Here is a 12,461-nt window from a genome sequence, read left to right on the forward strand (position 1 = left end):
AGTTAACTAAGTATGTTTCCTTCTGCCCCAATCCACTTTGTTCTGGAGTGAGTTTTACTATTTCCCCCTGTATGAAGTGTAGATAAAACTGGATTCTCTCCTGCATCCTTAAAACAGACAAGGTTTATAAAGTGTTCTAAACTCATGCTCCACCTCCTACATTCAAGTTCACGCATAGATAAAGGAGATCAAATTATCAGCCATGTCACCTAGAAAGAGCTCCAAACAGGGATGGCTGGATTGGGTCAGAATGAGGAGGGTAAACTAAAATCTTAGGAGGATTTTATGGGGTTGGAAGGGCAGCATGTGTTTGAATGTGTCTGTGTCACATTCAGTGTCCATCCCCAAATATAATGAACATCACTGCTTCTCAAAGTAGCTACCTTCACATTGCGTATGATGGAGGGACTGCAATCTTAAATTTCTTAGGTTGCTGTTTTTTCAGCACCTGCCACTGGCATCTAATCAATATCTAAAAGGCTAGAAAGCAGATTAGGTCCTTCAGCAAGCTACTCCAGCTGTAGGAAGGCAGATAAGGAAATGAGAGAAGACGTTGCTGATTCTTATAAAGCTAGCTAACCCTCTCAGGAGGGATCTCTTACTCTGATTTATGACGCTTGAGACAAGACTGAAAAGGTTCATTCAGTCAGTGATGTGGTGGGCCAGAGTGTGGCATATGCATGTATTGTGGTACGGCAGAATTCAAAATAAAAAACCAAAAACAGTGGAGGGGAAGTAAAGTAAAAAAATCTTTACTTCGGGTAAAGACGTGGTGGACAGTTTTTAGCTCCACTTACCATAGCCTGTAGAGAGAGTGAAAGCATACAAAAGAAGTATAATAGGTTAATTCCATTATTACTAAGTTTCCAGGTATACAAGCAGTTAGTAAAACATACCCTCCTAGGCTCTGCATGTGTCAGATGACAGATGTACAAACCAAATTCTCTATCTTTACCTAGAATACATTTAGATATCAGTGTATGGGGGTTAGAGATTTCGCAACTTCTCCCAAGTGTTAATGTATTAGCTGTACCTGATACAATATTCAACACTATCCATAAAAGTTACACTCATCTGACATGCCATCAGTATAAGAAAGCCAGCTGACCTCCCTGTTTGTATGGTTTCTAGAGGAACATTTAACAGTGTGTAAACAGGTTTCAGTGATGGGAAGAATTTTTAACATTCAAGTTGCCTGACAATTCCGGTGTACAGACACTAAGATACGGTAGGCAGATTTATTTCTCTCTAACATTCTTAGCACCTAGTATTTTTCTGAAACATCAGTATAGACATTAACATTTTCTACTATAGTTTGGAGATAAATTGACTGGAGTCAAACGGTATTGCACCCCAAGACACAAAGTGACCACAGCAATTATTATATTTATAGAAAAGAAAAATCTTACCAAATCACTGACAAGTGGAATTGGTTTCTTTTTACGTAGATCAGGCATGCTGTCAATGCCATAGAGACCACCTGCAGGCCTGGAAGTGCAGGGGGGAAAAGTGTTAATAAGGTCACAGAAATGGCACAGTATGATACTGTCACAAACCATCCTGTAGAAACCAAACATGGCCTCCTGCAAATATTGATCACTCTGCTAATCAAGTAATCAATGTAAACAGAAGGAATCAATCTTGACACATCGAGTCCAGCCCCCTGCCTTCACTAGCAGGACCAAGTACTGATTTTGCCCCAGATCCCCAAGTGGCCCCCTCAAGGATTGAACTCACAACCCTGGGTTTAGCAGGCCAATGCTCAAACCACTGAGCTATCCCTCCCCCAATGAAGGATTAATACACTGAAATGTGACTCAGTAACAAATAGAAAATGTTAAACACTACAGTGAATAACCTTGTAAATTCTGAATGCTGAGAAGCACTCTTTTGGTATAGCTGCATCCACAATTTATTGCTGGTATTTTGAGCTTCATGTCATAAAATTCCTTGGAGGTTTGGAAACCATGCTGACCTCCTCCTTATCCCCTCTCCTCACCCCTCTCCACCCTCCAATGAAATCAGTTTTGATCTCTTCTTCAGAAAAAATCTCAAGTATTGATAGAGGAAATGCCAGAAGTTATCACACAAAATTGTGGCAGCAACACTTCAAACTCTAGACAGACACACTCCGTTTACTGTAACTCCAGCCTCCTGTCATTTGTGTATCCACCGGTATTCAGGAATTCAGAACACTGCTATAGTATGAGAGAGAGAGGTGGGAAAGCGTCAAAGGGAGAATGACCAGCCTAAAGGTCATATCCTACTGTCATTCACATCAGTGCAGACCGTAAGTCCTGGGCCTCAGGCCTTTAGGATTTTGGGGGGAAATTCCATATTTTGGGGAAAAGGAGAAAGCATTTCTCTAGCTTTTTTATGTTTATGATGCCAAGGCTATTTCTAATATTCCAAACCTCGGGGCAAGGATGGATTTCATCACCAAGGACTATCACTAAGCTGGCAGGTAGAGGCATGAAGATTCATAGACAAGAGGAATACAATTGCTGCAATATGATAAAATAATATTCATTTTACAGCATCCAGAAGAGATGCAATAATTTTTTTTAAATCAAAAACTTAAGAGTCTCCTCTCCAAAAAATAAAGTTTGATAGCTTTTAGTATACTTTCTTTTCCACGCACGTTACCTGACAACTGCAGGATTCTTTTAACAGAAACAATCATCGCCTTTAAATCTCAAACATTTTCCATATAAAGAGAGAGAGAGATTTTAAAACATTATAGATTCCCACACTGAAGCGCCAGCCATTCGTTAGTAAAGTGGGCAGTGGAGTGAATGGCTGCGTTCTTTCCATGGAAACCAGAGTCATTTCCCTGGCTTCCTTGGCAACACTTACAGTGTGTAGTATTAACTGGTACAGTTGGTTTTCCTTGGTGAAGAAAACAAATCGCAATACTCCTATTAAGTGAGGACATCGGCAAATGTAGGTTTGAGCTCACAGTGGCTTGTCACTGGTGGTTAAGTGCCTAACTAAACCCACTGCATGCATTCACACAACACCAGGTGGAAGGCAATGTGCTAACTACAACAGCTGCAGAGCACTAGATGTGAACAAATGGGCTTTCCTTTAATATCCCTGGGGTTACACTACACGTAAACTAAAACCAGAACTTTTCAAGCGAACACCCTGATTTCCTCCAGAGAAGAGGGATGGCCCGCCATGACAGAGCCTCCATGGGCGCTTCCAAGTCTCTCTTTTGAATGAGCTGAAAACTCCACAACCATGCTACACAGGAGCCTTTTCCTTCAAAATTTCCCACCACTGCACTACCACTATTCTCTGAGATTACAGATTTGGCTGATGGTAATAACTCTGTAGATGTAACAGACTTAGATTTTTGTAAGGCATTTCACTGACTACTGCAGAGCATTCTTATTTTAAAATGTGCATTATGCAGCATCAATGCAGCACACCTCAAGTGGATTAAAAACTGGCTGACGGATCTCAAAAAGTGGTTGTCAATGGAGAATGATCATCAAATGTGAATGTTTCTAGTGGAGTCCCACAGGGTATGGTACTAGACCAAATGCTATTGAACGTTTTCATCAATGATCTGGAAATCACTACTGGTAACATTTCTGAATGACAGATTGGTGGAGTGGTTAGAACTGATTATACTGAGGACAGGGCAGTCATACAGAATGATTGGGCTTGCTTGGTAAACTGGGCTCATTCAAACAAAAGGTGTCTTAACCCTCTAGGCAGAAAACTAGAAACTGCAGGACCAAGTAGGACATCTGCAGATGAGAAATCGTTCCTAGCAGCAGCAAGCTACAGTACTCGGAGCAATTGTAGGTACCCACTCGGCTTCTTTTACAACACCAGCACGGATAACCGGCCCCAGAGTGCCTCTGTTGGAGAGGCATGATGGGACCTGCAGTAAGTTTTGCAGGTTCATTACCCAATGCAGACTCCAGTTTATGCTCCAGTCCAAAAATATGTCAACAGATCAAGTTAAAGTTTTAGAGTGAGGCCTGGCCCTGGCTTGGGCCTCTTCTTTTTTAGAGCAGAATCACTCAGTACTAACCAACGGGGAGTCATTCTTACAAGCGTTTGCCAGTATTTTCAATGACCCTCACAAAGCCCACATGGCAGAGACTGCCTTACGAAAGTTCAAAAAACAAACAAACAAACAAACAAACAAAAAAACCTGGGGTCAGCCCCTTCCTATGTTGCCCAGTACAGCTGTTTGGCTGTAGATGCCACTTGGAACAGCGCCGCTATCCTCCATCCATTTCAGCTTGGCCTTTGTGAAGAACTAAAAGACAAGCTGGCACAGGCGGACCCCCTTCTCCACCAGGTTAGAGGCTTTCGTGGGCCTGTGCATCCGGATAGACATCAGACTGCACGAATAGCAACTGGAACGTAGGAGGAGCTCTCCGACCTCCCGCACTTACCTAAGGCTCAGCCCTCAGCACCAAGTGAGCTTGCCTTGGTCAAGTCCTTGCCAACTGACATGGGACGGCCCCGCCTATCGCTGGGTGAACAAGAGCACAGAAGACAGGAGAACCCCTGCCTCTATTGGGGAGGAGCAGGGCATACAGTAGCCAAGTGTCCTGTCAAAAAACATGCTAACCTGATGACAGGGAAGAGACTAACTTCACACCCCAGTCAGGAACCCAAGCCTGGGTACCACCAGGGAGAAACCCTGAGATTATGCTAAACTAGGAGTTCCTCATCTACCTCCACCTTCTACAAATTTCCCTGAAATTGCAGATCCTGCAAGTTGAGCAGCCTTTCCCATACAATGAGGCCTTGACGGATTCGGGAGTAGGGGACAATTTTATGGATTTTTCCACAGCCATGATCCTCTGTCTCCCACTACAACCCAAGGTTACACCAGACTTGGTAGAAACAATAGATGGGTCTCCACTGACATCGGGCTTGTTACAAAGGAGACTGCACTGATGGAAGTGGTGACAGGGGAGCACCACAAAGTCCTAAGGTTTAACCTTATTATTTCCTCACATTTCACCATGATTTTAGGGGCATGATGGCTCACCACCACAATCACCATATTCATTACCTTCCCATCCAGATTCTGTAGGGAGAATTGCTTTCCTGTTCAAGAACTCAAAACCCTAGAAACCAAGACTGAATTTTTAAATATGTTCTTATTAGACTTCCCATCGTATAAGAACATAAAAACGGCCATACTGGGTCAGACCAGTATCCTGTCTACCGACAGTAGCCAATGCCAAGTGCTTCAGAGGGAATGAACAGAACAGGTAATCATCAAGTGATCCATCCCGTTGCCCATTCCCAGAACCAATGCATTTGGTTTGGTACTAGCTGTATTAGGCATTAACACCCTTTCAACCTGAGTTATCTGTTAATGAAGTTCTTTGTGTGGCAGAATACAGTATATAAATTGCAGTTTGGCTAAACATCACACTTCTGGGGGTAATGAAGAAATGTTAAATGAATTATTTGTCTGACGCAAATTTAAATTTTGTAGAATAGTACAAGTCTTGTTCAATACAAAAATCATTTTAAATCAGTAATTATTTCAAAAAGTATAATTTCTACTCTTCAGGCCAGCAAATCATCTTACGTGTGTGAACTGGTCTATTTATTATACAAACTCCTTGTTAAAAAGGGAGTAGAAGGTGTTGTTTAGAGTTAGAACAAATCACTATCTTCTGCTACTGCTAATTGCCAGTTCTCCACCAACCTCTTCAGCAGAAACTTGGGCTCCTTTGGAAAGCAGAAGGTTGCTAGGCAGCACTAGGCTTCTGCAGGTGTGGCAAGAAGCTCTCTGTGACAGAGCCAACATTGCAAAACACTTACTAAAAAGTAAAGAGCTGTAAAATGAAGCCTTATTCAGTTTAACTTCATGTTTGGTTAAGAAAGCCTATTTCAGTGGTATGAAATCTAGTTTACACACAGGGAGAACCAATATTGTGCTGAGATTTCAGGACAAAACTGCCTCTGCACATCAATGCCTACTGTGTTCTGTACACAAGCAACGAGAGAGAATGAAAAAACAAAGCAAAGCCATATGTTTCTATCCAAATATAACACACACAAAAATCAAGCAGCATGTAATGTGTCCACGTCTTTGTCCTAAAGAAACTCGAATTCATTATGAAAAAACTACAATGGTGACACCCAATATGCAAAGTATCACGCTGACTCAACGCGTAAGCAGAATTTGCTTACTACACAGTGAAGAAACCGCAACTCACCTCACGCTGACGAGTTATAGATTAATAGTTGTGACCATTATTGAAGTAAAGAGATTTTGCAAAGTTTTGCCAAGTCCCTCCAGTTCTATCTGCTTACTCTACTTGCCATCATGGCTGCACTCATAGGAAAGTTTCACACCATTCTTTAGTTCCATTTTCTCAGGAGTGAGGACAAGACATCTGAACATCAGTAGAACTCAACATTTATTCTGAGATGCTGTTTTTCCTTTCCAATGTGGCCAGCTACCTGGCTGACTCAGAGAACAAGATAGCATACAAAGCCTGCTCTAAGTTTTTAAGCACTTTACCACTGCAATTTGGATAGAAAGGACTATGAATACTTATTATCACCATACATGTTTGCATATAGCATTTTACAAACAAGGTGTAGCCGTGCCAACGTCATTCTTGAGCCCAGGTCTCAACACGAATAGCTGCATGATACTACACTACGGCTATGCCACTTTCCTCTCAATTTAAATGGAGGCTGTGAAACGTATAGCACTCTGCTCTTGGGGGCAGTATGGTCGCCTTTATGACAAAGTGTTACCATTTTAAGAGAATCATTAAAAGCAATTTGCAGAGTGCATGTTGCTTATACTTTTGCTTAAGTGAAATGAGAGAAAACACCGAAACAATTAAAATGGAAAATTAAAAAGTCCAAAACCCCACTTACCCTTCTTTGAACCAAGGTGGTTTTGATGGATCTCCATCATCTTGACCCTTAAATAATGGGGAAAAAAAAAAAAAGTTAGCTTCCAAAAGAAGAAACCCTGAAATAAATCCGCAGGATAAGGTTTGGGGAGAGGTGTAATGGAGCACACTTCATGCAGGTAAATGCACACAAACACTCCATTTCCAGAAGCACCTCAAATGACTGCAGCAAGGCAGGACAGGTCATGGGGATACACAAACAGTTGATGGGATCTCATCAAACACCTAAAGAGGGACCAAAAGAGCCTGTTCAGTGCACCTCCCCTTTCAAAAGGGGACTCAGAAGAGCTACTCCAGCCTTCCCCACCCAGCCAAAGAATTCTTTATCGCTCTAGACCAACCGGAGTACATTTATATTTTATTCTAAACTAAAAACAAGCTGTAAGAAATGCACAAATGAGGGACAGAATGAAGTTACAAACATAAGCGACCCTGATTTACTTAGCAAAGGAATACCTTAACCTACTGTTATTTTATTCATGCACAAATATAAAGGCCTTCTTCAGCCACAAAACAAAAACTTCAGTTTGCTGTTAAAACTCCACCTTTAAGTTAATGTGCAAAAGCTTTGTACTCCACAGGGTATCCAGGGACACACAGTTTTTATGAGGTGTCCAGCTGAGAACTGAGACAGCTGCAATCCAGAGGCACAATGGAGTAAACTATGGTCAGGTTTTCAGGGACCAGTAAAATTTGCTGTGCAGAGGGAAATTGTTTACTGTAACTATCCCCGGAGAAAAAAGGGTACCTTTATTGTCTATTGCTAACCTACTCTTGGGGCTCATGCTAAGGTTGCCAGGCATCTGGTTTTTGACCGGACCACCTCGTCGAAAAGGGACCCTGGTGTAGTAGAAAGGGGGCCTGAAACAAAAGCCCTTGTATCAGAGGCTGGTATGAGGCCTGAGATAAAGTAGTGGTCAAAGCTTTGCTGATATAAGGCAAAGTCAGGCTGTGAGCCAGAGGCAGGCCCTGCTCGCTGAATCTGGCAAAAACAGGGCTGATATTGCAAAAATGCACATTCCTAAGAGGTGCTAGCACAAAACACTCACGCAAACACATTGCAGAAGGTACCAGAACACCCTGATACCAGCACATTCCCCAAAGATAACAGGAACACGCTGACCCTTCCTAAAGATAAGGTCAGGATGACAGTGTGATGGATAGAGATGTACAAGGTGATGGGTGGTAACTGGCTACGTCAGAGGGTATAAACTAACTACCTCAGAGGGGCAATACATAACTTGTTTGTACTGATGTATAAAATGGAGTCTCAGAGGGAGAATCAGCCGAGGGGGGAATGGAAAGTCCCACCATTCACTAAGCTTGTCACGGGCAGACATGTCTTAGTATCCTGGTACAGTCTGCCAGGTGCTATTACCGTGCTTCGTCGACAATAAATCTGGCTGGGCGCCTTCGCACCTTAACGGATCCTGTGATCATTGGGCAGTTCGATTGAGGTTTGCTGTGCCAACTATCTGCACAGAGCTGGGATGGCACACAGAGAACACGCACATGCAGGCAAACATCTAACAACACCAGGTGGCTCCAGTCAGCACTGCTGACCGGGCCGCTAAAAGTCTGGTCTGCAGCACAGCTGGGCTAAGGCAAGCTCTCTGCCTGCCCTAGCTCCACGCAGCTCCTGGAAGCAACCAACATGTCTCTCCTGCTCCTAGGCACAGGGGCAGCCACGGGGGCTCCATGCACTCCCCCTGCCCTGAGCACCAGCTCCACAGCTCCCATTTGCCAGCAACCATGGCCAATGGGAGCTGCAGGGACGGCACCTGTGGGCGCAGGTGGCACATGTTGGTGTGGACAGCACGCAGAGACCCCTGGCCCCTTTGCCTAGGAGCAGGATATGCCGGCCGCTTCCGGGAGCCACCTGATGTAAGCGCCGCCTGGCCAGAGCTTGCACCCCAAACCCCCTCCGGCACCCCAACCTCCTGCCCCAGGTTGGAACCCCCTCCTGCACCCTAACTCCCTCCCAGAGCCCACACCCCAACCCTTTGCTCCAGCCCTGAGCCCCCTCCTGCATACAAACTCCCTCTTGGAGCCCACACCATGCACCTCCTCCCATACCCAAACCCCCTGCCCCAGCCCTGAGCCCCTCCTGCACTCCGAACCCCTTGGCCCCAGCCCGGAGCCCTCTCCTGCACCCCAAATCCCTCATCCCTGGCCCCACCCCAGAGTCCACATCCCAGCCAGAACCCTCACCCCCGTCGCATCCCAACCCCCTGTCCTAGCCTGGAGCCCCCTAAACCCCTCATTTCTAGCCCTGCCCCAGAGCCTGCATCCCCAGTCGGAGCCCTCATCCCCCCTGCACCCCAACCCCTTGCCCCAGACCCATGAAAATGTGTGAGGTTGGGGGAGAGCGAGTGACGGAGTGAGAGGGATGGAGTGAGGGGGCGGGGCCTCAGATAAGGGGCGGGGCAGGAGTAGGGTAAGGGTGTTCGGTTTTGTGAGATTAGGAAATTGATAACCCTAGCTCATGCCCTTCCACAACTTCATCTTCAAAGCTGAATAACTACTTTCTAATGGTAAATTTGGGGTATGTGGAAGAGATCATAACATTTAAGAGTGATTATTTTAGGTCAGTATGAATCTTAATTTGCTGACCGTATATACACCACTTGTACAGAAAAGAAAAACCTAAGTGTAAGTCATTATCTTCAGAGACTGCAATGATGGTTAGTGTAACAGGCACCCTTTCTCTAAAAGTGGGTGTCCTCTCCAGAATCCCCGTCAATGTAAAGGGACATCTGTCAGCAAGTACATTCCAGTCAAATAATGGATAGAAAACAGCAGACAACAGCACCAGAAAGGAAGATTCTTCTCTTTCTTTCCTGCGGGCACAACAGAAATTATGGAGAGAATCACATACTCCTGAAGAACCCTCCATGGAAGATCTGAAGGTACTTAGAAAACATAAGTTTCCACTCAGTTTGAATCATCAACCTCTCCGGGATGAGAAATCTGATTTCCTTACTGCTATTTATTATTTCTATAGCTTCATTGGTGTGCATGACACTGTCTAGACAGAAAACAAGACTCCTATCCTGAAAAGTGTACACTCGAACTTGGATTAAACAGATGAAGACAGGATGGAGGCAAATGCTGCACCAAAGTCAGACAGTTCAAACAAAGTTCGGCACATGCCTTGCTCATTCCGTTGATTTAAATATATATAAGTTTTAATAAATAAATAAATAAATGGAAATATCCAATCTCCTAGAACTGGAAGGGACCTTGAAAGGTCATCGAGTCCAGGCCCCTGCCTTCACTAGCAGGACCAAGTACTGATTTTGCCCCAGATCCTTAACTGGCCTCCTCAAGGATTGAACTCGCAACCCTGGGTTTAGCAGGCCAATGCTCAAACCACTGAGCTATCCCTCCCCCCTGCATCCCAATGCATCCCAACTTTGATGATATAGGATTGTGAAGGCCTGCAGAACAAGCAAGAGGCATGAGCTGCCAGCCCTACTGAAATCTGAAGATCAGCGGAGTTTCCTCACAGATCTTGGGGCATCTGCAGAGAGAAGGAGCATTCCTCTGAGGGGGTTATAACTCTTCACAACTTCCTGGGTGCCCCCGTACAAGCCACGCCATCAATACCCCCTCATCTAAGCCAGACCGCTACAGTCCCACTGAGGTGATCCGACAGTGCAGAGTGGGGACACAAGGGGACCTTGGAAATCTAGAGAACAATATAAACAGGTATTTCCTTTCAAAGAAGAAAAACAGAGTACAGAAATAATTCCCACACTTTTTCTATAAACTTCAGGAGAAGATGCAATAAAGAATATAGTTATTAAATCAAATAGGATTGTCAAGCCCGCTGGAGATAGCAATTTAATGTTCTGGTAGCAGGGGCAAAAAAGCAATTTTTCCACTAGAATCAACGACCAAATGTGTTAAATGCAAATTAACTGTGGTTTATTGCTGAAAATAACTTCTCAGATACAGAGAGTGGTAGAAAAAGTATTTGACTAGCTCATCTGAGGTGTACTAAATATAATTTGCGAGTTTTCAAGAGATTAAAACACTAGCATAAATATTGTCCAGAATATTTAATATTTCTAAAATCTGCCTGACAGTAAGGGCCAAATTCTGCTCTCAGAGGAGTGCCCAGCTTCCACTGACACCAAAGGAAGCTACCCAGAAGAATGCACAGACACAGACATGGCCATAGCGCACTCTGGGACTGGAAGATGCATTTCCTGCAGCTAGGATTAGTTGAAGTTAGATGTACCTCAGGAGGTGCTACCTCAGCAGAGAGAGAACGTAACGTATCATAATATACCCTACAGCACCCAGTGACATTTTGCAGAGAGTTACATTCGCCTGTCGAGGGCAGAGATGTCAGATTGCAGTGCTGTTAGAATGGAATTACCAGAACGGATGAGCGTTTTCCCTTCAGCCTGGCAGTTTGTTGTCAGAAGGTAGCACCGCACCTTTCCCAGGAAAGGGAAATGGTTCAGCAGCTGGCTACAGGCCTGGGTCAGGCTGCTAGTTACAAGACTGTTCGAGTCAGTACAAAACTCTTAGGGTTTGGCAGACAGCAGTTGTTAGCTCTCAGAACAAACTGCAGCTGAGACAGCCAGATCTATCTCAAGCCAGGAAGTCCAATACTCAACAGGGTGGGACCAGGAGACAAACTAAGTGACAAAGGAGAAGGCGGTTCCAAAGGATGGCTGGCATTTTAGCCATTGTTTCTCATGAACCAAGCAGGAAAGGGAAGCAAGGAAAACCTGTACATTTTAATACCCAGAGTATCCACAACCGAAGCCTTCATGCAAAACCATTCAGGAACTATTTCTAGTTAAAAAAAAAAAAAAAAAAAAAATCAACATTTCTGCCATCCTTACGCTCATTGAGTTGTCCCTCACTCCTCAAGTAGCAACTTGGACTGCTGAAAGCTAGGAACCACTCAACACATGAAGGAGTGCAAAATCCAGCCCAACTATTCCTTTAATGCTTAACATTTTTTTTACTATCCATCTTGGTAAAGTGTGTGAATGTGTGAAAATATATTTCAATAATGGAGCATTAAACAGATACTCAAGTACATAAAACTTGAATCATTACATCCCTGTTCATTTTGTTCTATACTTCTCATACTGACAGGCAATAATTTTACAAACCTGGGACCTGGTCCAGCAAACACTTACCACCAGGTATAGTGCTTACTACCGCATGTAAAACCGTGGGACCACTCACAGTAGTGAACACTACACCCAGTAGAGTTTACTTAAACTGTAACTCAATTCTCCTACCAACCAATAACCCTAATGAGAAACCAAACCACAGCTCATATTTTGGAATAATGAGCCAAACTAACAGAGCTGCTCATTTAGGCTCAAATAAGCAAAACTCTCATTGAAGCCTACACTGAGTGTAATGAGAGCTTTGCCTAGGCAGATACAGCAGGAGCTAGGATTACTAGTCCTCTGATCTAATTATTCTGAAATAATTAGATTGCATTGCATTCTACAGTGCAAATTACTTCAGACAAAAAAAGCAGGTGTTTTAATGGAGAGGAAA

The 12,461-nt window shown here is 43.9% G+C and overlaps 1 protein-coding gene across 6 annotated transcripts in view; it reads right to left on the bottom strand.

Annotated features, from left to right (window-relative positions):
* LOC117878847 (protein unc-13 homolog B) overlaps positions 1-12,461 on the bottom strand; it is a 206,252-nt gene that overhangs the window by 149,226 nt on the left and 44,565 nt on the right. For 4 of the 6 annotated variants that reach the window (XM_034773441.1, XM_034773440.1, XM_034773439.1 and 1 more), the window contains 2 exons: positions 6,886-6,932; positions 1,410-1,488 (listed from right to left, as the gene is read on the bottom strand). In XM_034773441.1, the coding sequence (XP_034629332.1) occupies positions 1,410-1,488; positions 6,886-6,932 (126 nt within the window). Of the gene's footprint in view, positions 1-1,409; positions 1,489-2,646; positions 5,150-6,885; positions 6,933-7,077; positions 7,149-12,461 lie in introns of those variants that run through there. The other 2 variants (XM_034773442.1, XM_034773445.1) reach the window with 2 other exon arrangements.

The sequence above is a fragment of the Trachemys scripta genome, chromosome 6, assembly GCF_013100865.1.
Source record: "Trachemys scripta elegans isolate TJP31775 chromosome 6, CAS_Tse_1.0, whole genome shotgun sequence".
Lineage (NCBI taxonomy): Eukaryota > Metazoa > Chordata > Testudines > Emydidae > Trachemys > Trachemys scripta.